The following is a 25,610-nucleotide window of genomic DNA, read 5'->3' as shown; positions in this document are numbered from 1 at the left end:
GCTGTTGAACTTGTTGTTGCAGTAGCTCAGGGCTGGCTCCCCTGACGTTGTGTGTGTGTGTGTGTGTGTGTGTGTGTGTGTGTGTGTGTGTGTGTGTGTGTGTGTGTGTGTGTGTGTGTGTGTGTGTGTGTGTGTGTGTGTGTGTGTGTGTGTGTGTGTGTGTCACTCAGAAAGATCCCGCTACAGAGCCCTGCTCTAATGACTCCTGATCCCCAAGAGACCACAGATGGGTTAGCGTGACCCGGCTGTGGTTCTTTTCATCACCATCATGAGAGCGTTAAGTTAAAAGTCATGTTGGTTATAGGCTTTAGAAAAATAGGTTATAATCAGGATGTGGCAGGCCTGGAGGTTGGAGCAGGGCAAAGGCCAATGGATCCACACTGGGGATCGACCTATTCGGATATAGCTGATTCCCACGGGCAGCACTGGTTTCCGGCTCTGCTTGGCCCAAGTTCGGATGTGGCGTACAGTGTGTTTTCGTCAATTCCTGCGCCTACTGGGGATGATGGCTTCTATGATAGTAGTCGTTCACCTGGGGCTATTATTAATGCAGCCTTTCCAGCGCTGGGTGCTAGCCATTGGATTGGACACATTTCATCTAAATCGGGCGATTCAGGTGTCCCTGGCATGCCTTCGAGCACTGGCCCAGTGGGGAGACCCCCAGGTACTGTCTCAAGCGGTTCTCATGGGTCAGGTGTTATTCTGCAAGGTGGTCACGACACACACACACCCCCCTCCAAGGGTGGGGCGTGCTGTGCAATGGCTACTCGATTCTGGGGGTATGGACTGTGGCACAGAGCACCTGGCATATCAATTACCTGGAGCTTCTGACAGTGTATTTGGCACTCAGGCTTCTCCTCCCTCGTTGGGCTGGCATGTGCTGGTCAGACCTGAAAACAGGACGACAGTAGCTTACATCAACAAGCAGGGGGGGACTCGGTCTCGCTGTCCTCGCTTTGGTGCGCTCCCTGTTGCTGTGGAGTGGGGCACACTTGCTTTTGCTCGGGTCCGGATCTGCTATCCAGGGTGGCCCTAGGTGGCTAGACACCTGGGTGGTTACCCAGATATGGGAGAGGTTCGGGCAGGGCCAACCTAGACCTTTCCACATCGTGAGAAAACATGCAGTGTCAGAGGGACCCGAGCTCTCCATTGGGAACGGACCCCCTGGCGCTCCAGTTGCCTCGGAGCCTCCTTTATGTATTTCCTCCCGTGGAGCTGATTCAGCCCACATTGGAGAGGGTTGCGCCAGGAGGGCTTATCATTGATTCTTTTGGCTCCCCATTGGCCCAGGCGGCCTTGGTTCACGGAGATCATTAACCTGTTGGGCGGGGTCCCGTGGCAACTCCCGTTGCGCAGGGACCTGTTGTCCCAGGCACATAGGCAGGTTTGGCGCGCTAAGCCGTAGATTTTCTGATTTGCTAGAGGTTTACCTCTGAACGTTATTGTTACCATTCATTCCACAACTGTATGCGTGAAAGAGGTAGGCGTTTGAGGTCTGGGAGGGACATCCTTATGTTCCCACAGGAGCTTTTATAGCAGGGTCGGGCATTCTCCAAGTGTACATGGCCGTTATTTCAGGGCGTCATGTGGGAATTGACAGAGCCACACTGGGTGGCCACCCCCTGTGCTGTTCCAGAAAGGTGTGCACAGTCTGACTGGTCTCTAAACCTATTACACCTACATGCGTTTTGGCTCTGGTTTTGGAGGCACTGAGTGCGGCCCCCTTTGAGACTCTGGAGTCGGATCTGAAGATCCTCTCCCACAAGACCTCCCTGCTCATGACTTTGGCCTCGGGTTAAATGTGTTGGGGACCTCCACACATTATCCGTACACCCTTCCTGTACTCAGTTTGCCCCTGGAGACTAAGGTGGCATAGAGCAGGAAGGGGCAAAGGTTACCTAGCGGCGTGCGGGCCCACTCCACCAGGGGTCTGGCAGCTATTTAAAGGGTTGACTGCAGGGGATATTTATGCTGCGTTGAGTTGGGCATCACCACACAAGTGGTGATGCTTACAGCTGGGCCAGGAAAGGGTCATGAAGCAGCGCGCAGGATGCTCATACCCAGTCTATTGGATCTTGCGGGGTTGAGGTTTGGGAGGTCTGCCATGGGCCATTTCATCTAGTATCCGTTGAGGCGGGACTCCATTCCCCATAGTTTCATTGGCCTTGTCAGGTGTGATTCTAGTTCTTCAATCGAAGTCGCGAGAGTACGACTCCCTATAGTGGTATTGTACCTTGTTACATTCCTTCAGAGAACAGTAGTTATAGTCCATAATGTAACGTTATGAATGGTGTCCTTGATTAACAGTCACAGGAATGTGTTGATGAGCTGTCTTTCTTCTCTCTAGATAGAAAACCAATGAAACCATATCGTGATATCACACAGTAAAACCCTTTTTATCCCCACCCCCTTTCTCTCTCTTTGTCTTTCTCTTGTTCTCTCTCTGTCGTTCTCTCTCTGTCGATATCTCTTCTCAGGGCCAATTGGAAGTGTGTGCTCTTCTGCAGGTTCCAGATCTAGAACCAGAACAGACAGAGTTCTATGTGGTTTTAGAAGGTTCCAGACTAGCCCATGTTACAGTAGGGAAGAGAACAGAGGATGGAAAGTCTATGTGCTTCACTGTTCCAGGTGAGTCCCACAATTCCTGGTGCCCATTGATCCCAGATCAGTCTGACAGTCACACACAGGGCTACTGACTGAGGTTAAAACAGAACCCTTAGTTTGATACAGGGTCATTGCCTCCAGTTATCATTAGTTCCCCTTTTATTCAAATTTTAGGTCATAAATAACATGGATTCTAATAAAGCCAGTAGATGTATTCATAGCAGTAGTTTGCCTAACTTAATGAAGACCATGTTGGTCCAAACATTGTTGCTAGATCACAATCTTCATGTTTGGGAGCAGAAAACTATTCTTGTCTTATTGTGTCCATATTAGGACAGCCTCGGTGTCAGCAGGACTCTCAGACCGTATTGTTGTCACATTCCATCATCAGTCGTCTGTTCGTCTCCTCTCCTCCACAGGTCATGACCTTCAGGAGACTGTCTCTGTCACAGCTTATTGCCACACAGAGGGCAGAGCCCAGCCATGTGGAGGCGGGGCCTCGCTGGACTACGTCAGTGATTTGCCACAGGAAGTGGCCGAGCACCTGCTAGCCAATAGTGACTGTCTGAGTCCCCAGAGCCACCTGGAGGTCCTGAGGAGGGTTTCAGCAGCTCCAGGGGAGGGGAACAAGGAGGGTGACAGGAGTGCTGGCTCAGGAGAGAACTATCTGGGGAAGACAGACCAGGAGGATGGGTATGGAGGTGGGAGACCCAGACCTGATCCAGAGGTGGAGTGTCGTCTCAGGGAGATGGATGAGAGGATAACCCAGGCCATGGCCAACCTGGACTACCCTCTGGAGTGGAGCGGCAAGGCCAGCCAACCTAGAGAAGGTAACTAGCTATCCTATACAATACAATATAAAACAACGTTATCCACTTAGCCAATAGGCCTATGTCATATAGATTACAATTAGTAACCGGTAAGGAAGATATGCCCCAAGACAGTTATCCCTGTTCAGAAAGATAAATAATTATTGAAATAAAACAATGAAAACAATAGCTTCTGTATTGGCTACACAGACGTATTCAGATGATTACCATAATTTTTCAGTCATAACATTTCACACACACACAGAACAACACTCACTTAACTCAACTTGTACTTACTGTAGCTGGTGCCATGGAACCATGGTAAGGGCAATAATGCAGACTACACATACTCTTTTTCAATGTGCTTATGTCATGTTCATTGTCACATGTGCATTTTATGGAGGAAATGCTATAGACAAACACCATCTCTGGTGCCAGCCTGTTTCTGCATGCAACACAACAACAATGCCACATGGATACCTTGCCAATCAGGCCAACAGAACAACCATCTGGCAGAGACAGACTGGCACCACAATGGCCAGATTCAAACGAAAGCCTACATGCACACAAAACTCATTATCAAAACTCGTTATTTAACTCGATCAAGCTAGTGAAAGCACAAGGATCGTGGTGACATTAGTTTGGACTGTGAATGTCATACTGAGAAGGGAAGAGTGAAGGGGATAGAGAAAAGCACTCCATTTTAGCCACAGGCCAAATTCACCCACAGCTTCTTACGTAAGGGGGGGTTGTGTTTTGTAAATTGTTCTCTTCAATGCTTGCCCGTCTCATCGGAAAGGTCGCGTATTGTCTGTGTGCCTGAGTGTCGGTCTCCACTACGGGACAGGAATCTCAGTACGCTCTGTCTTTCTCCTTTTCACATTCTCTTTGTCTCTGTCTCTCTCTCTCTCTATATAAATATAATTTGAAGCTTTTGGAAATGAGACATACATCTTGGGCTCTATTTTCGCTTCCGCCAAGGAGGCGCAAATGTCAAACATGTTAGTTTGCAATTTTGTCATGTAAAAACGGTCATTTTCCAGCCCTTTACGCCAGGTTGGGCACTTTACCTGACTAGCATCAACTCGCTGGCGCTGAGGTAGGAGGGTTGGGAATATTTGAGGTGTCCTTAAAAACAAGCGCAAAAGTGACACTTTCATGCAGCGCTAATGGGAAGTTTTAGCAGGTTTTAATGTTCCCGCAGTTGATAATGTTGCAGCCTATCCTGCCATGACACACAATGCCCATGGAATGAGAGATGTGCCTTTTGTGCCGGTGAATCTCGTATTTATAAACATAAAAAATGATAGGTTTCCCCCCCATTTCGTTTAATTAGATTAAAAACAACCATAGCCTTAATCAAGGCTGGCTTAGTAGCTTCACATAAGTGCTTTTTTTATTTTATTCTGGCAATGCATTAGCCAAGCAGCCTATAAATAAAGTGGTTTAAAATGGTCTACTGAGAGGTTTTTGCCCTCATGCTTTTTAATGATTCACAATTCACATACTTGCGTACTTCATTCCACTTAAGCTGTTCGTCCCCATTTTCGAAGAGCGCCTCTGGTCCGATTACCAAAGACACGTTCTTCCAAACTATTCAGTCCTCCTGTAATGCCATATCAACGGCAGATTGTTTTTTGAATGTGCCTCAACGGTACAATTGACGATAGAATTGACAGGAGTCTAGTATTTTGTGTAGACGTGCAAATATTATGCGTAAAGACATGTAGGCCTGCGTGTGCACGCAGTGCGACAAAGATGTGATTTATGATATCATGTTTCCGACCCCGTCCTATTTAGAAATGTTGCTGTTATTTTAATAAACAGATTGCTTGTTTTTCCATTTCATTTGACAACAAAACAAGCATAGCCTCCCCTCCCCTCAATGAAGGCTGTTTTCTTTTGTCCTGTCCAATGCATTCGCCAAATAGCAGCCCATCAATAAAAAGTTTGGCTCATTTGACTTCTTTGAAAGTCAAATATTAACCACCAAATCTTTATTCAAAGATCAAGTTTGGGAGCATGAAAACAGTGAGCTGACATGATTTTTTAATCATTATTTTAGCTAGCTCCCGTTCTAATTTTGGATGTGCGTAAAAGCCTCAAGTCGACCTTAATATTATATGCCCATGGGGAGCAGTTATGGTACCTGTCTTTAGACATACTGTAGGCTATTTAAAACAAGTTGTTTTGATTAGAATTATTCACTCTTTTTTTTTTAAGCCTTATGAATTGTGAATTTAATCTTGCTTATTGACAATGTTCTGATAGTCCATGCCTCTGACATGGCAGACATAATGGAATGTACAGTAGGCCTCGCCCTTATATCAGTGCGAATGTTAATTTTAACAATACATTTCCATATTGAAAGCCATGCAATTAGGACTGCAATTTGGACTTCAAGGCCTACATACATTTTGTTATTTTGTTTCTGTAGGCTATTTAACAAACTAGCCTATAACGGATTAACATTCAAACTGGAGTTGATGACAACGCAATACATAAAAGACCGTAAATATACAATTTTAAGCAACCACATGTTTAGCCATGGAGCATGCTCTGATTGGCCAGTGAGGGGTCAAGTCTTGACACATCTACAACTTGTTTATTCATTAAAACCCAGCCTTTTCGCACCACCGCCAGCTACTGCGGCCATAATTCCGGTTGTGAAAATAGCTCAAATATTTCTGGCACACCCCCGAACCTATAGCGCTAGTGCTAAGATTTACCATTGCATTAGGTTTGTTACAATAATGTCTCTAAGGACATTTGTCAATACATTTTCTTAGTTGACTGAACTTTGACGTGGAAGGTACAGTATTTTTCCCTCATTTACAGTTCTTGGTCAAGTAATTGGGTCATGGTTACATGGTACATTGTTAAGCATTTGTGGTACAGTATGGGTAACTGTGGGAACGAACACAGTGTGAGAATAATATGGGGAGAAAGTTCAAGTTTAGGACAGCGATTCAGAATGAAGAGATATCTCCATAGCAACTATAGCTTTCTTTCTTAGTCTTGCTGGAAAGAATAGAGGTTCAATGACCATTGACTGACCTATTCCCCCCCTAAAAAATGTCATTCAGTGTGTGTAATCAAACACAACAAGAATGTGTGTGTGCCCTGCTCTGGGCCGCAGCCACCTGGACCCTCCAACACACTGGCTTCATTAACACATGCTAAGCAGGTTTAGAGAGTTACCATATTTGTGTGTGTGTCTGGGCTCTTCTGATGCTCTCTTGCTGGCTTCTGTGTCATTTTCATGTCAATGTCATTTTCAGCGTGGGAATCCCTGTCACTCTCAATGTCTCATCTCTTCATTACGAGGAAGAGTTACTGAAGTTGCCTCTCAAAATGTCACCCGATTTCTGGTCATTAGTAGTGCACTAGATAGGGAACAGGGTGCCATTTGATATGCTGCCTGAATCAAACGGGTGAATTTTCCCAAGGACTTGTAGCTAACGTGGTACTTAATTTTTTCTCTCAATACCACAGCCTTAAAATACAAGCCAGTATAATAACTAACACCAGTGTAACATACCTGACCTGCTTTGTTGGTATGCATTCTCCATACAGTTTTATAGTCTAGATAGACTTCACACAGCATGACACCCATCTGGATTGTGTGTTAGCTACAGTAGGCCTACATGTAGTTCTGCTCTTGTCTATTAATGTTCTGTATTGTGTCATGTTTCATGTTTCGTGTGGACACAAATGTATGTGTTCTAGCTACAGTGCATACCATCTATGTGCATACCATGTATTACTGTGTGTGTGCGCAGTCACCGAGTGTATTTCGGCATTCACACCTGACCTGGAGCCAGGATATGTGTGTTTAGGTCTAGAGAGTGGAGTATATACAATAGTGTGGACGGTGAAGGTATCGTGTGAAGGATAACAGGTTGAGTGATCTATAGTGGAGATGTAAGAGTTCACAATGTTCTTATACAGAGGGCTGGTCACCTCTGGCCTAAATACTGTCTGTATTCATCTATTTTATGGAACACAGTGTTGTCTGTGTCTGCAATGTTATTAACATTGGCTACCATGTTATTTTACCCCCTATTACCTTCTCAATTCAAGTGAAAGGGGCTTTATTGGCATGGAAAACATGTTTACATTGCCAAAACTAATATTAAAACAATAAACGTGAAAATAATCAGTAAACATTACACTCACAAAAGTTTCAAAGGTATAAAGGCATTTCAAATGTTATATTTTTTAGCTATGTACAGTTTTTGAACAATGTGCACATAGTTGAAGTATGAATATCAGGGGAAAAGAAATAAATAAACTCTGTCACTCTCTGTCTCTCCCTCTCTCTCTGCAGAGCACCAGTCCAGGGACACTCTCCTCCACCTCTCCGTGCGCCTGGGTTTGCTCAGGCTCTCCCGCTTCCTGATTGGCCAGCCCAGGGGTCAGAGGGCACTGACCCTGCCAAATGAGGAAGGGGCCACACCCCTCCAGCTGGCTCAGAACGGAGGAGACCACACCCTCTTTATGGCGCTTACCACGTGAGTCTCCGCCTCTGCATCACAAAAGATTATACCATCATCATGTTTGTTCATTTATTGCCTTTATTTTACCAGGTAAGTAATTGAGGACACGGTCTCTCTTACCATAATGACCCAAGAGCAATGATTTGTGTGAGTGATGATTGTCATAAAAAAATGGCCAACTCAATCAGATAACTAACACATACCTTCCTACTTCACTTCCATACAGCCCCCCTGCCCCTGTCGGGGTGTGCACTGTGTGGGCAGATAGGACTTGTGTTCTAAGGGTATGTCCTGGGTCTGGCACCCTTAACCTTACCTTCCTGGGGGGCCCTGAGAGCAGTGTTATGGACAACATCCTGGTTCTCAGAGAGAAACTGACGGACCACAATATCCTCAGACAGGTGAGATCAGGGCTCGTATCCACAAAGCGTCTCAGAGTAGGAGTGCTGATCTAGGATACTTTTGCCTTTTGGATCATAATGAATATGTTTATATGGACAGATCCTAGCTCTGCTAGAATGCTTTGTGGATACGGGCCCAGAATTGTTCAGTTTAGCTCAATGTGTTTTTCCCTTCAGGTGAGTCCAGTGGATTAGAGAGGAAAACATCGTGAAGAATTGAAGGAAAAACTAAAGCTGACTTAAACAAACTCCAAAACAAACTATTGGTGTTTGATCTGTCTAATACATGTTATAACTAATCCACACATGATTTGTCTAGTTTTTGGACTTGTGCATACCAGTGGATCTTACTTAGGCAGTAAAATGGCTATAATTACAGTTTGTAATGTGGATGTTACACACACTGAGTCGTAAACATGATCACAGGAAATGTGATCATTTAATTGTTGAATGACATAGATACCACATAGTGACATTAATACATCTATTAAAATATTAAGTTACATAATGTTGTTGTAGCCACCAATTGCTGCTGCTAGATTATAAAATAACTGGGAACATTCATAGGCAAATTGTAACTGTAACAATTTATTAGGTACACCACAGTGAGTCACATGGTATTATGGCTATTATGGTGACCGTACTACCGCCACACCGGCGGTTACGAGTCATGATGGCAGTCAGATTCCATGTGACTGTTTAGTTACGGTAATTAGGTTTCCAGCTCTAATGCTGCTTATGGTTATTAGTAGCCTACCAAACTTGCTAACTGCCTGGTCCTCTGCACTCTATTGTCCCTCTAATCACTCTGACATCAATGCAAATGTAATTGAAAATCTAATCAAACACTTTATGAGAGCCCATGAGCTCATGTTGCGCAACATTTCTATAGGCTATGCAATTGTGCGAGAAAACAGAGTGATGGCCTCTATTAAAAAGTGGGGAATCCCATCAGCTTTCTATAGGCTAGGCCTGCTATATTTATTTCTCAACTTTCAGAATATTAAGCACATTGCTTTTCTTTACAACAGGAGTATAGCCTACCTGGCTGGCATGAAAATTAACCACGACAAAAGCGTCCTCCATTCGCTATTTAAGTGCATAGATTACATGTATTATTTTTCCACTGCCCCTGTTTTGATACAGGTGCATGATTAATGGTCCATTCTAAATCAAAGCAAATTTCACACATATATTATTTAGTATATGTAAAGACGAAGATTAAATCAAGAATAGTGGTGACAATATTAGCCTATTGCTTGTGAATGATGCCCAGCTTAAGGCAAACAGCGCATGCTTTTTTTTGCGACTTTTCAAATCATAGTCGCACATCTCATGTAGCCTAGCACATAGGCCTATATGTTTTGATAAGGTTTGTATTACAGCTAACGTGGCCAAATAACTTCTTAAAATGAAGCGCATTAATCTGCTTTACAATGGGTTTAGAGCCTAACTTGGCATACATGTACAGCACGTGAGTTTGAGGAAGATCATTTTCACCATAAATGTTCACCTTTTATAATAAAATAATTACGTGCATAAACACATTTGTGGTCACTTTTGAGAATAGTGTTTTCCTGCTAATGTAACATTCCCGCTTATAACCTACTGACGTGTGCGCATTGCTGCACTTATAATGGGAAGAAATAACTCAACAGTTTATCAACATTTATCAACAAGCTAAACTTTCTCATCTGTTGCGTCAGGCTCATTGCTTAAAACAGTTTTTTTATGCTAGTGGTTGTATTAATTTGTGATCGATCGCATCTCACAACTGTCCCGGACCATGTTTGTAATATTTATTTATCATACAAAATGGAATAGGTCAACTTTGGTACTATGGTAGATAGTAGATTGACATAGGCTAATGCTTTTGCTGTTCGTTAGGCCTACTCATCTGGTTGGCTGACGAAAAGTAAATGTGGACAGTTCTTCCCATATCTGCAATATGCCCCTTGGAATTGGATAAGGACGTGCGCAGTTGTGTACCCAATGTGTCTGTCTTCACTTGTAGCCTGTGAGAAAGACCCGATCACGTGATGGAGAGTCATGTGAGTGAGAGGTCCTTCGGCACGCAGCAGGGAGAAAGGAATTATAATTATTATATTCAGCCCAAGGGCTCAATGGCCACCTGCCGCAAAAGGCATGGATTTTATTTAGGGGGCATCATGGCCACACAAAGGGGATGCAGCCGAGAAATTCAAGGCATTGTCAAGAGCTTGTTGAATTGTGAATGAGAGACTGATGAAGTGTGTACAGCCTGTGCAAGAAACAAAGCAGAGCTCATGCCTTTCGTGCGACTTTTTTCAAATCATCATTAGTCGCATCATGCAGCCTTAGAATGTATTACAAATCAAAACACATTTCCCAACATTTGTATCACAACTAAAGTTACATTAATAACTCTAAATTAAGCATTTAAGAGTACCTGTTTCTTTGTTAACTGCTCAACACAGAATAGCCGCATGTGCACACTCCTTCAAATAATTTGTAGAAAACGTTCAACCTTCGTCTCTCCCGAGCCCGTACGGGAGTTGTAGCGATGAGACAAGATAGTAGCTACTAAAAATAAATTTGATACCACAAAATTGGGGAGAAAACGGGGTAAAAAAATTATATAAAAAAACCCCACATTCTTCATACTATAAAATAATATAAAAATAATGGCACTGAATTCTAAGCTAATATTGTCTGCTAAATGAACTAGTGTAGCCCACAGCCATATTGCATAGCCAGATCTGGGCCTTATATAAGGACAATGTAGAGTATGCTATTATGTTCTTCTGAAATGTACTATATTTTCTTCATATCATGTTTCTTTAGACCAGTTAAAAAGTGAATTTTGGATTTATTGTGATGCTGTAGGCTAAATTACATGGATTTATTAAAATCTAGATTTTCCAAAGGTCTGCACCAGTGGTTTGTAGGCTATACAGGAGATGCTAAATGTGTATGTTAATTAACAGTCAATTACCTTGAGACCGGCAGTTATTTGCTTGACAATCACCGGCTGACAAAATTTCATGACCGCCACAGCTCTAGTCACATACAGTGGCTTGCTATATTAAGTAGGCAGACAGGCACCGAGGTATTCACTTACTGTTCGATTGAACATCAGAATGGGAAAAACGAGTGACCAAAGCGACTTTGAGCGTGGTATGATTATTGGTGCCAGGCGCTCCGGTTTCAGTATCTCAGAAACTGCCAGTTTCCTGGGCATTCCACGCACGACAGAATCTAGGGTTTACCGAGAATGGTGCAACAAACAAAAAAATCAAGTCAGTGGCAGTCCTGTGGGCCAAAACAGCTAATTGATGAGAGGTTGAAGGATAATGGCAAGAATCGTGTAAGCCAACAGGCGGGCCACAAACAGGCAAATAATGACGCAGTACAACCGTGGTGTGCAGAACGGCATCTTGGAACGCACAACTCATCGGTCCTTGTGATGGATGGGCTATTGCAGCAGTTGACCACACCAGGTTCTATTCTTATCAGCTAAAAACAAGAAGCGGCTCCAGTAGACACGCATTCAACCAACAGTGGGGTCAGGATTTGGCATATGCGCTCCACGGCCCAATCCTGTCTGGTGTTAACGGTACAGGCTGGTGACGGTGGTTTATTTGTTTGGGGAATGTTTTCCTGACACACATTAGGTCCATTGTTACCAATTGAGCAATGTTTCCACTACCCAAACAATTCAGGCTGTTCTGTAGGCAAAGGAGGGTCTGACCCATTACTAGATTGGTGTACCTAATAAACTGGCTAATCAGTGTATATAGCTGCTACTTCAAAACATATTTAAGTGAAAATGTAATTAAGTGACTATTTTACTGTAATAAAACCTTTATAATATAATGAATGCATTTACATTGGAATTCATAGGCGGTGTATAGTACAGTTTACCTACAGTATATATTATAATTATTATTTTTAAGAGCATGTTGTCACAGAACTCCTGTTTTTGGCACAGATCTCAGCACTGAGAGGTGATGTTGATGTTCAGATGGAGGACAGTGGCAGAGTGGATGTCCATGCAAGTGATACCAGTGACGGAGGTGAGGGTGAAACACCAAACTCAGGATTGTAGCTTTAACTTAGTGATGAGTCTTTCAAATCAAACTCTGTTCAGAGAGTCATGGTGCATTCCTCGGGTCCCCAAACAGCACTATTTACCAGTGGACAGTCTTAGTTACCACAAATAGAACAGGAAGACCAGGCCATGAACAGTGTTTGCACATGAGACACACAGAGAGAAGGGCACAGCCCAGTCCGCACGCACGCGCACACATACACCACGCTGACCTGTGTGTATGTGCCTCCATGATGCCACACACACCACCCAGCCAGCACACACGTGGCATGTACATGAGCGTGTTTAAATGAACTAAACAGACGATACACACTCACTACACAGATGTCAGCAAGTCGCATGCTATACAGGATACACACTGCACAGGGATAAGGAGAGGGAGTCTGTATCAGGGTGGGAAATGTAAAAAAAAAATACCAGCCAAAATATTTTGTTTATCCATAATTGCACAAAAAACAGATATAATATAAAAAAAACTATAAATATATTACTAGTAATATAGTATATCACTTGCCTAATTTCATTTTTGTGACCTGCGTCTTTTAACCAATGTACAGTTTTTAGATCCTAAAAACAGATAAGGTTCTACAGCAGAACATCAATAATCAACAAAGTGCCTGCTTTGCCAAAAAATGCAGAGTAATGTGGTTTATTTATTATTATAGTTCAGGGCTCTACGCTGACATTTTTTTTACAAGGAGTACATGATGTGCTCCTAAGTAGAAATGTAGAAGCACACAAATAAATCTAGCTGAACAATGACTGAAAGTGAATGAATAAAAGTCCATGCTCAATCAAGCGCAGTCATTAGGTGAGACAAACATTTGCAGCCGGCCCTTTAAGGGACGGGCTGTTACAGTGTTAACTTGGGCACTTGCTTATCTGTGATGAAAAAAAAATCTCACACTGTAATGTCGTCTTCGCAGCAGACAGTTGCAGCAAACTCAAACTAACATTGAAAAACAACTTAGCTTGTGAACAAAACGATGTAACTGGCCAAGAAACACGAGGACAAAGTCACACTTTATGAGTCTTTCTTTGTCTATTCGACCAACTTCTACATCTGGGCTTTGGATAAAAAAATACTTTTTCCAAATGCTCCGCCAACGTGTCTGGTGAAATATACATTCTTACCCGCCAATGACAAAATCTACCCGCATTTGGCGTGGGTTAATTTCTAACCATGGTCTGTATGAGAGAGATTAATAAGGCAGAGGGAGGAGGAAGGGAGAGAGAGAGGAAGGGAGAGAGAGAGAGCAGTGGTTGGCCTCACATTCAGTTGGCCTGAGACCCCTTCTAAGAACCATTCGAGATGATGAAAAAGATGAAGACACTGTCTTACGATGCTAAGTGTGTGGAATGTGTGTGTCTGGGGTTTGCGTGTGTGCTTCTGGGGGAAAAGGTCCTGTCTGGTGTGTGTCTAGATGCCTCCTTCAGTAAATACAGCTTCATGGAGCAGGTTTTGGATGACCTAATATGACTTGGCATAAAATAATTGCCATACACACACACACACACACACTAGACAGATGAGGTGTTGGACATGGTGCGAGTGTGTGTCAGAGCTTTGGTGGCCTCTCCGTCTAGAAGCTGTCCATATTTACTGTCTCTCATTCTGTATGTCACAGTGACTCTGTGAAAGACTGTAAGTAAAGCTACACAGCTGCTTGGATAAAGCAGCGTTTCTTTTACTTCAACATCCTGATTTAAATTCCAACTGTTTCTCTCTCTTCCTGTAATTAGTTTAATTTACCAAGTCTTTTTGGGACGCACACACACACACACACACACACACACACACACACACACACACACACACACACACACACACACAGAAAGCCCTTTGTGAAAACATCAGGGGTGTAGGTGAGAGGTTAGGTTGGAACTCATTCCCTCTCTCTTCTGGGTGGGCTGCGGTGGTGCAGCCACACACACACACACACACACACATCGCCTCAGACACACGCTGCCTCTCTCTCTCTCTCTTGTTTCTGGTAACCGTAGTGACGGCAGGCTTGATATCGATGCATACTTAGAGAGACAGGACAGGAAGTCTTATCTCAGTATCGACCTCACCCCTCAGCAGCCCCAGCCAGACTGGAAGGAAGCACTATAGATCTATAGACCTGTACATAACAACCACTCTCTACCATTTTTTCCCCCTGTTGCTTTAGCTCCGCTGCTCTAGACTTCTTAGTTCCTGCAGAACATTGGTTCTAGAAGTCAAGCAGTGATTCCAGCATATTTAGTGGAGAGGTCACCTGTCTCTTCTTGTGACCAATCACTGCTTAGGGTGTTAATGGGTGTCGTTAAGTGTCTTTCTCCTCTTCTGCAGGTCTAGGCAGGGGGCTGCCAGTAGAAGACCTTACACTGGTGGTTAGAGTAAGTATATTTTTCTGCTTTTCTTTTCAAATTAAATTACCTGGTACATCAATGAGTTTGGTGTGCATGTGTGGATCTGTTTTTGTGTGTGTGTGTGTGCGTGTGTGCTTTTGTGAGGCTGGTGAGAGAGCTTTTTGCCTTATTGTGTGTGTTTCGTTAAGACCATTCTGAGCAGTGCTTCGCTAATGGACTGCCCACATGTATTCACCTCATCCTCTGCTCATAGGTGTGTGCGTGCGTGCATGGCTATCTGATTCATTTTAATCAAAAAGGGGACCATCGTGCTCTCCAAGAAGCTGGGCTGGTGCGCAACACCCGCAAATTCAGAACAACATAAGGTGTAATGGGTCCGCACTCTAAAAGATGTCAAATAAAGCTTACTTAATTTTGTATTTTTTTTGGTATTCTTTTCACTGCATCAGGGATAGCAGACGTTAGGAATAGGAGACGTTTTGGCGCTGCAGCCTTCTTCAGTGTGTAGGTGCAATTTAATATAAAAACCAGCAGGTGCTTCTAATCACGGTTGCCATTCATCTGCCAATCAGGGATGTGGCTTTTTCTGGTCTACCTGTATACAAGTTAGTCACAAACAAATACATAATTAAAATGGTATGCGAGCGGCCACGAAGGGCAATTCATGAATCAATTGACTTACGTGTCTGCTCACTTGGACACATTAGCTTACCAGATAGCTTACCAGAAAAGCCACATCCCTGGTTGACAGATGAGTGGCAACCCTGATTAGAAGCACCTGCTGCTTGTCTGTTCTTCCCTACAAATGCTGTTTCTTATGGCTTCCCCTCACGGGTGCCCATACCTTGGTTGGGTCTGAGTTATGGAACCCAGGGGTGAATTGGGGGCTGCCTAGGCTGAGGCATGCCGTTGCTCAACCATGTTGCTGTGCGCTCTGTCACTGACTAAGGGAGGCAACTTGAAGGGAGAGGGCGGCCCGTTCAGTGAGCACTCCCTGCCGCCTTGGCCTGCCTCAGTCAAGCACCGTTTACCTCTCTTCCCAGACTCGATGATCCGGTCTTATGTGGACGGGATCATACTAGTGTAACAGCGCTGTATAGCCTGACTCGTTAAGTTGACTCGTTAAGGCAGGTATCTTAACGGTTAAGAGCGTTGGGCCAGTTACCAAAAGGTTGCTGGTTCTAATCCCTGAGCTGACTAAGTGGAAAATCTGTTGATGTGCCCTTGTGGAACGCATACGTCACGCTCAGTTGCTTGGTTATTCTAAATGCTGTGGTCAGAGAGGTTCTCTAGGAATGCATCACGTGGTTTACCTCCCTCATTGGTTGTATGTTACTGGTATTCATTGCTGATTCCTCCCTGTAGCTCACTGGTCCCTATGAGGTGCTTACTGATACAGGTTATGGACTCGGTATGCGATTGGCAATCATGCTATTATCCCACACACAGTCTCTGTGGTTCATATGAACTCCAAGAAGTTGGTCTCCTGCTAAACGTATTTTGTTCCTGGAAATTAGATTCCATTTTTTATAAAAACATTTTTTTTAATGCATTTATTTATTTTTGACTAGGCAAGTCAGTTAAGAACAAATTCTTATTTTTAATGACGGCCTAGGAACAGTGTCTCTGTACTTTGCTCCATTCATCTTTCCCTCGAATCTGATTAGTCTACCAGTCCCTACCACCGAAAAACATCCCCCCAGAATGAAGCTGCCACCACCATGCTTCACCGTAGGGATGGTGCCAGGATTCTTCCAGACATGACACTTGGCATCAGGCCAAAGAGTTCAATCTTGGTTTCATCAGACCAGAGAATCTTGTTTCTCTTGGTCTGAGATTTCTTTAGATGCCTTTTGACAAACACCATGTAGGCTGTCGTGCCTTTTACTGAGGAGTGGCTTCCGTCAGGTTCTTGGTCACCCCCCTGACCAAGGCCCTTCTCCCCTGATTGCTCAGTTTGGCCGGGCGGCCAGCTCTAGGAGACATTTCTAAAAACCTGTTTTCGCTTTGTCATTAAAGGGTATTGTGTGTAGATTAATGAGGGGAAAAAAATATTTAATCCATTTTAGAATAAGGCTGTAAAGTAATAAAATGTGGGAAAGGGGAATACTTTCCGAATGCAGTGTATATGGCCGCTACTTCAGCGTGTTATGTGGAAATTGATGGTGCGATTCCAGGGGCTCTTCTCCTCGCGGTGCAGTTTTAACAGGTGTGCACCGTCTCAGGCCGGTTTTCTATTGCGCCCACTTGGGATTTGGATGTGCCGTGTGAGGCCCCCTTTGAACTGATAATGTCTGGGGATCTGAAGATCCTCTCATATAAGAATGCCCTACTCGTGGCTTTGGCCTTGGCTAAAGGCGTTAGAGATCCACGTGTTTTCCGTTCAACCCGTCCTATACGAAGTTCGCCTTTGGCGAAGGGGACGTTTCATCCTAATGCAACATTTGCCCGCAAGGTCATGACTATGTCCTACAGGTCTCTAGCTCTTTAGCTTTTCCCCCTTTTCACCTCCTTCGTTTGCTTCTGAGGAGCAGTGGAGGTTACATGCCATGTCCAGTACGAGCGTTACGCATGTACATTGAGCGGTCCAGGGGTGTCCATTTGTGTGACCAACTTTTTGTCTGTTTTGCTAATCCTGCTTGTGGTAGAGTGCTTTCTAAGCAGTGTCTCTCCCACTGGATTGTGGAGGCTATTGCTCTGGCATAAGGCAGGAATTACTGATTGTAATGACTGAGAAAGTTACAGATGCACAAATCATACCTCCAAGACATGCTAACCTCTCACAATTACAATAACGGGGGGGTTAGTATTTTTTTGGGGGGGGGTATGATATTTGTGCATCTAACTTCCTCACTCATTAGAATCACGCCTGACAAGGTCAATGAACACTGTGCCTCACTGGAACATTAGAATCATTATTCACGATTCATTCAGGACTATCCGTAATCATGGTAGCATTCACAATAATGTCGAAGTGTCTTATTTACAATAAATGTGACTCCAAAATGACACTCTACACAATTTACCATTCATTTCTATTGGGCACAAAATAATCTGAAACACAACCAAAACAAGCAGCAAATGTCACAAGCTTAACGTAGTCATTGTGTGCTAGGAATATGGGACCAAATACTAAACTTTTGACTTTTTTAATACACATGTAAGTGAGTTTGCCAATACCTTTGGTCCCCTAAAATGGAGGGACAATGTACAAAAGATGCTATAATGTCTTAACGGTTCACCTGATATGTACCCTCAAATGAACCTCATTGATATTGTATAATTTCAAATCCGAATAGGTTCTTGAAGAGCAGCTTGTTCTCTCTCTGGATGATGATGAGGAACTTCCAACATTACAAACAGGTAAGATATATTTATCTGTTTATCTCTCTCTATCTCAATTTAATTTCAATTTAAAGGGCTTTATTGGCTTGGGAAACATATGTTTACGTTGCCCAAGCAAGCGAAATAAACAGTAAATGTTACACTCACATAAGTTCCAAAAGAATAAAGTTAAAGTACAAAATGGAAAATAAATAAACGGGTTGTATTTACAATTGTGTTTGTTCTTCACTGGTTGGCCTTTTCCTGTGGCGACAGGTCACATCTTGCTGCTGTGGTATTTCACCCAACAGATAGTTTATCAATTTTGATTTGTTTTTGAATTCTTTGTGGGTCTGTGTAATCTGAGAGAAATATGTGTCTCTAATATGGTCATACATTTGGAAGGAGGTTAGGAAGTGCAACTCTGTTTCCACCTCATTTTCTGGGTAGTGTGCACATTTTTGTGTTTATTTTATATTATTGAACCTTTATTTTACTTGGCAAGTCAGTTAAGAACAAATTCTTATTTACAATGACGGCCTATACCTGCCAGACCAAGACAACATTGCCCTATGAGACTCCCAATCACAGCCGGTTGTGATACAGCCTGGATTCGAACCAGTGTGTCTGTTGTGACGCCTCTAGCACTTAGATGCAGTGCCTTAGACTGCTGCGCCACTCGGGAACCCTGTCTTCTCTTGAGAGCCAGGTCTGCCTACAGCAGCCTTTCTCAATAGCGAAGCTATGCTCACTGAGTCTGTACATAGTCTAAGCTTTCCTTCATTTTTGGTCAGTCACAGTGGTCAGGTATTCTGCCACTGTGTACTCTCTGTTTAGGGCCAAATAGTATTCTAGTTTGCACTGTTTTTTTGTAAATTATTTCCAATGTGTCAAGTAATTATCTTTTTTTCTCCTGATTTGGTTGGGTCTAATTGTGTTGTTGTCTTAGGGCTCTGTGGGGTGTGTTTGTGAACAGAGGACCAGCTTGCTTAAGGGACCAAACTTGTTATGAAAGTTTGGGACTCGCTTCCTTTTAGGTGGTTGTAGAATGTAATGGCTCTTTTCCGGATCTTGATAATTAGTGGGTATTGGCTTAATTCTGCTCTGCATGCATTATTTGGTGTTTTATGTTGGACACTGAGGATATTGGACACTGAGTCTCAGTTCGTTGTTTCTCCCATTTTGTGATTTATTGGTTGGTGAGCGGACCCCAGACCTCTCAACCATAAAGGGCAATGGGTTCTATAACTGATTCAAGTATTTTTAGCCAGATCCTAATTAGCATATCACATTTTATGTTCCCTTTGATGGCATTGAAGGCCTTCTTGCCTTGTCTCTCAGGTCCTTCACAGCTTTGTGGAAGTTATCTGTGGCGCTGATGTTTAGGCCGTTTAGTTTTTTTGTGTGTAGATGTCATTTTGTATTTGTGGTCCTGGCAACTGGACCTTTTTTGGAACACCATTATTTTTGTTTTACTCAGGTTTACTGTCAAGGCCCAGGTCGGACAGAATCTAGGTGCTACTGTAGGCCCTCCTTGGTTGGGGGCAGAAGCACCAGATCATCAGTAGACATTTGACTTCAGATTCTAGTAGGGTGAGGCCGGGTACTGCAGACTGTTCTAGTGCCCTCACCAATTCGTTGATATATATGTTGACGGTGGAGCTTAAGCTGCATCCCTGTCTCACCCCACGGCCCCGTGGAAAGAAATGCGTTTTTTGCCAATTTTAACCGCACACTTGTTGTTGTATGCATTTTCCCATGCAACACCGCTTTCCGTCAATTTGTATAGCAGACCCTCATGCCAAATTGAGTCAAAATCAACCAAGCATGAGAATACTTTGCCTGTGTATTGTTTGTTTGTCATACAGTAATTTGGTAAAAAGCCAATTTGACATTTTCTCATTACATTGTTTTCACTGAGGAAATGTACGAGTCTGCTGTTAATGATAATGCAGAGGATTTTCCCAAGCATGCTGTTGATGCATATCCCATGGTAGTTATTGGGGTCAAATTTGTCTCCACTTTTGTGGATTGGGGTGATCAGTCTTTGGTTCCAAATATTGGAGAAGATGCCAGAGCGGAGGATGATGTTAAAGTATAGCGAATTGGAATTTGTGGTCTGTATATTTTATTATTTAATTTAGGATACCATCAACAGGACTTTTTGGGTTGGAGGGGTTTGTATTTTGTCCTGTAGTTCATTCAATGTAATTGGAGAATCCAATGGCTTCTGGTAGTCTTCAACAGTTGATTCTAAGATTTTAATTTGATCATGTATATGTTTTTGCTGTTTGTTCTTTGTTATAGGGCCAAAAAGATTGGAGAAGTGATTTATCCTCTCTCTCTCTCTCTCTCTCTCGAAGTAAAGACGGTTAGTGTGTAAGTGAGAAGGTGAGAGAGCAGATTTTGATGCTCTCAGGAGTTCTCTGTTGTGAGTAAGGAATGCAATGCAAGTAAAAGCAACCGATGTGTTACTCCGGGATGCTGGCCTTCTAGGCAGAGTTCCTCTGTCCAGTTTCTGTGTTCTTTTGCCCATCTTAATCTTTTATTTTTTATTGGCCATATCTGAGATATGTCTTTTTCTTTGCAACTCTGCCTAGAAGGCAAGCATCCCGGAGTCGCTTCTTCACTGTTGACGTTGAGACTGGTGTTGTGCGGGTACTATTTAATGAAGCTGCCAGTTGAGGACTTGTGAAGTGTCTGTTTCTCAAACTAGATACTCTATTGTACTTGACCTCTTGCTCAGTTGTGCACCGGGGCCTCCCACTCCTCTTTCCATTCTGGTTAGGGCCAGTTTACGCTGTTCTGTGAAGGGAGTAGTAGTACACATTGTTGTATGAGATCACTTTTTTAGACAATTAATGCAAGGGCTCATCTCCTCACTCTGCTGCTGGCTCCTTCACATTGTTTTCAACACCAATATGCTGGTTAACATTGCTATTATACCTATAGCAACATGGTTTAAAAAGAATTACAATTTATTTAACCTTTATTTTACTAGGCAAGTCAGTTAAGAACAAATTCTTATTTACAATGACGGCCTACCTGGGAACAGTGGGTTAACTGCCTTGTTCAGGGGCAGAACAACATAGTTTTACATTGTCAGCTCGGGGATTTAATCCAGCAACCTTTCGGTTACTGGCCCAACGCTCTAACCGCTCGGAAAGGGCACCAACTCAACAGTGCACTGATGTTTCAGAACAGCGGACAGCGACCGCTATCCAACGAGGGAGAAAGCTAATTTGTTATAAAATTATATTGTTTTTGACCGACCAGTCGACTAAATTGGTTCAGCCCTAATTCCTACACTATGGACCAAGGTAAATCTCAGCTTTGTTAAAAAATAAAATCAAGAAAATTGATTATGTAATTTCAGGAGTAACATAAAACAGAATATTATACCCCACCAACATTACACAACCTTACAGAAAACCCTCAAATTGCTGAAATGAGTCAAATGAAATGAATTAATTAAATGATGAGAGAATAATCATAATAACTAATGACTAAAATAGCAATGTAGAGATGTATTATAGGTGATGAATGTTTAGGGGAACACTACAGACTTTGACTTTGTGGCACAACAGAAAGATCAGTGTACCTCAAATCCAGAGGATGTGAGTTCAAATCCCAGGTGGGCTCATATTTTAGCTGAACAGGGATAACATGTGGAATTGCACTTTTTGGAATTGCACATGTGAAATGTCACATGTAAAGTGTTCTAAAAACAAATGTTTTCACATGTGACATCATCATGTGTAGTGTCCCAAAGCTGCATGTTTTCACATCATTTCATATGTGAAGTTTGAAATCATGTGGTTCAAAATGTGATAACATGAAACTACACTGTTAGCCATTGCTGTTAATTTTGTCATTTACGGTACATTTCTACAGTAATAAATCACATTTTATTTGTTAAATGTGCCGAATACAAAAGGTGATATGCTTACTTACAATACCTTAACTCTATTTCTTGAACTGCATTGTTTGTTAAGAAAATATTTACTAAATAAACTAAAGTAAAACAAAAATATTTACATTACAATATACAGGGTGTACCGGTACCGAGTCAATGTGCGGGGGTACAGTTTAGCATTTGCCACAGCTGTAGAACTTTTTGAAGATCTGAAGACCCATGCCAAAACTTGAGTGGAAAAAGGTGTTGTTGTGCCCTCTTCAAGACTGTCTTGGTGTGTTTGGACCATGATAGTTTGTTGGTGATGTGGACACCAAGGAACTTGAAACTCTCGAACCGCTCCACTTCAGCCCTGTCGATGTTAATGGGGGCCTGTTCGGCCCTCCTTTTCCTATAGTCTATGATCAGCTCCTTTGTCTTGCTCACATTGAGGGAGAGGTTGTTGTCCTGGCACCACACTGCCAGGTCTCTGATCTCCTCCCAATAGGATGTCTCATCGTTGTCAGTGATCAAGCCTACCACTGTCATCAGCAAACTTAATGATGGTGTTGGAGTTGTGCTTGGCAACGCAGTCGTGGGTGTACAGGAGGGGACTGAGCACGCTCCCCTGAGGGGCCCCAGTGTTAAGGATCAGCGTGGCATACGTGTTGTTTCCTACCCTTACCACCATAGCGGGATTTCTTATAAGCGTCCTTTAGCTCGGAGCGGATGTTGCCTGTAATCCATGGCTTTTGGTTGGGAAACGGTCACTGTGGGGATGTCGTCGTTGATGCACTTATTGATGAAGCCAATGACTGAGGTGGCATACTCCTCAGTGCCATTGGATGAATCCCATAACATATTCCAGTCTGTGCTAATAGGATACTGTACTCCAGTTTCAACTGTTCTGCGGCTATGAAATCCTGACCTGTTCACCGAACGTGCTACCTGTCCCAGACATTTTATTTGAACATGCTGGTCATTTATGAACATTTTAACATCTTGGCCATGTTCTGTTATAATCTCCACCCGGCACAGCCAGAAGAGGACTGAACACCCCTCATAGCCTGGTTCCTCTCTAGGTTTCATGCTAGGTTTTGGCCTTTCAGGGAGTTTTTCCTAGCCAACGTGCTTCAACACCTGCATTGCTTGCTGTTTGCGGTTTTAGGCTGGGTTTCTGTACAGCACTTTGAGATATCAGCTGATGTACGAAGGGCTATATAAATACATTTGATTTGTATTAGTGTTTTGCTATCTATTTACTATCAATCACAATGCACTTGGGTACTTTTTGGCCCATTCTGCAACTCAACCTGGCATGCCTCACTTGCAATTGCATTTAAAGTAATAGGATACTTTAGATGCGCTTATGGCACAAACTGTTAAAAAAAAATCCTTCCATTTTTGTAGTAAGTTACCTGCTACTGTGGAAATAACTTTATATATTCAGGAAGTACACAGAAATTCCAATATTTTTTTTTCCATTCCTGGACATTTAGGAATTGGGTTTACTTTCTGAATTGACTTTAACTTAAATGGAATTGAACTCAACATTGATTAGCACACTTGGGATGCTACTACACCTGGGAATTGAACTCATCACCTCTTAGGTGACAATAACCTCAATTTCCTGCTTCGCCACCAGGTCTGTGGCCATGACAGAAATCGGCCACATATTTATTGACAAGAATACATTTATGCACTTTGCTAAACGTTGCCTGGAATCATGTCAATAATTGTGCAAACATTTGACAACTCCAACTAAAAAGTAGCATTGCTCAGGGACACTTGACATTAAGGACAAGATTCAATCAGATCAAGCCTAAACACGTGATAGCCGATACCTGCATAGCTGGTGTTTTGGCAGAGTCGCAGGTGTAACTGCGTTAGAGCTGTCAAATTGTTGAACTTTGTTGAATCACCTTTGGCAGCAATTACAGCCTCCAGTCTTCTTAGGTATGATGCTACATGCTTGGCACACCTGTATTTGGGAAGTTCCTCCCATTCTTCTCTGCAGATACTCTCAATCTCTGTCAGGATGGATGGGGAGCGTCGCTAAACAGCTATTTTCAGGTCTCTCCAGAGATGTTCAAGTCCGGGCTCTGGCTGAGCCCCTCAAGGACATTCAGAGATTTGTCCCGAAGCCACTCCTCGTTGTCTTGGCTTTGTGCTTAGGGTCGTTGACCTCCTGGAAGGTGAAACTTCGCCCCAACCTGAGGTACTGAGTGCTCTGGAGCAGGTTTTCATCAAGGATCTCTCTGTACTTTACTCCTTTCATCTTTCTCTCGATCTGGACTAGTCTCCCAGTCCTTGCCACTGACAAACTTCGCCACAGCATGATGCTGCCACCACCATGCTTCACCGTAAGGGATGGTGCCAGGTCTCGTCCTGATGTGACGCTTGGCATTCAGGCCAAAGAGTTCAATCTTGGTTTCATCAGACCAGAGAATCTTGTTTCTCATGTTCTGAGAGTCTTTTATGTGCCTTTGGGCAAACTCCAAACGGGCTGTCACGTGCCTTTTTCTGAGTAGTGGCTTCCGTTGGACGACTCTACCATAAAGACCTGATTGGTGGAGTGCTGCAGAGACGATTGTTCTTCTGGAAGGTTCTCTGATCTCCACAGAGGAACACCTCCCTGAGCAAGGCCCCTGTCCCCCGATTTCTCAGTTTGGCCGGGCGACCATCTCTAGGGAGGGTATTGGTGGTTCCAAACTTGTTCCATTTAAGAATGATGAAGGCCACTGTGTTCTTGGGGACCTTCAGTGCTGGAGAAATGTTTCGGTACCCTTCCCCAGATCTTTGCCTTTACACAATCCTGTCTCGGAGCTCTACGGACATTACCTTCAACGTCATGTCTTAGTTTTTGATCTGACATGCACTGTCAACTGTGGGACCTTTTATATTGACAGGTGTGTGCCTTTCCAAATTATGTCCAATCAACTGAACAGGTGGACTCCAATCAAGTTGCAGAAACATCAAGGATGATCAATGGAAACACGATGCACCTGAGCTCAATTTTGCGTCTCATAGCAAAGGGTTTGTATGTAAATAACGTATTTCTGTTTTATATTTTATATACATTTGCAAACATGTCTAAACAATTTTCACAATGTCCTAATTATTGAAAAAAAAGGATAATTTAATACATTTTAGAATAAGGCTGAAATGTATAACAAAATGTGGAAAAAGGGAAAGGGTGTGAATACATAGCACATTAACTGGGATGACATTCACTCTTCTGGGACACCAAAAAGAGCTAGCTGAAAGCCATGCCTAGAATATGCCATGCCTGCAATCTGCTGATAGGCTGACACTGTTATAGTATTCTGCCTTTCAGCAAGTGATGTGTATGTTGTCAACAGAAGAGTCAGTGAAGCCACGCTTGCCAAGTTATTGGCAAGGTTGCTAGTGGCAGCACTTGTCCTGTAGGTTACTGGCAACATTATTCCAGTAAGTTTTGTGACTTTTAGTTTCCAGTTAAAGAAATTACAAATTCACAGCAACTTTTGGGAACAAGTTGCCATTAATTTACTGGGAAATGCACAATAACCTCTTCACAGTGAAGCTCATTACTGACACATTCTCTTACCGAGTTTGCCGAACAGACAGTGTCAAAGGAGGTGCTATACTTGC

The 25,610-nt window shown here is 43.1% G+C and overlaps 1 protein-coding gene across 1 annotated transcript in view; it reads left to right on the top strand.

Moving 5' to 3' along the window:
* LOC139388140 (rho guanine nucleotide exchange factor 28-like) overlaps nucleotides 1–25,610 on the top strand; it is a 79,379-nt gene that overhangs the window by 5,427 nt on the left and 48,342 nt on the right. The window contains exons 4-11 of the mRNA XM_071134723.1: nucleotides 1,291–1,384; nucleotides 2,478–2,628; nucleotides 3,024–3,434; nucleotides 7,744–7,927; nucleotides 8,139–8,313; nucleotides 12,284–12,368; nucleotides 14,739–14,785; nucleotides 18,058–18,121. Of these exons, the coding sequence (XP_070990824.1) occupies nucleotides 1,291–1,384; nucleotides 2,478–2,628; nucleotides 3,024–3,434; nucleotides 7,744–7,927; nucleotides 8,139–8,313; nucleotides 12,284–12,368; nucleotides 14,739–14,785; nucleotides 18,058–18,121 (1,211 nt within the window). The remainder of the gene's footprint in view (nucleotides 1–1,290; nucleotides 1,385–2,477; nucleotides 2,629–3,023; nucleotides 3,435–7,743; nucleotides 7,928–8,138; nucleotides 8,314–12,283; nucleotides 12,369–14,738; nucleotides 14,786–18,057; nucleotides 18,122–25,610) is intronic.

Source organism: Oncorhynchus clarkii, chromosome 29 (genome assembly GCF_045791955.1).
Source record: "Oncorhynchus clarkii lewisi isolate Uvic-CL-2024 chromosome 29, UVic_Ocla_1.0, whole genome shotgun sequence".
NCBI classification, from domain to species: Eukaryota; Metazoa; Chordata; class Actinopteri; order Salmoniformes; family Salmonidae; genus Oncorhynchus; species Oncorhynchus clarkii.
Note: the sequence above shows the minus strand (reverse complement) of the source record. Positions and strands in the feature narration are given on the sequence as shown.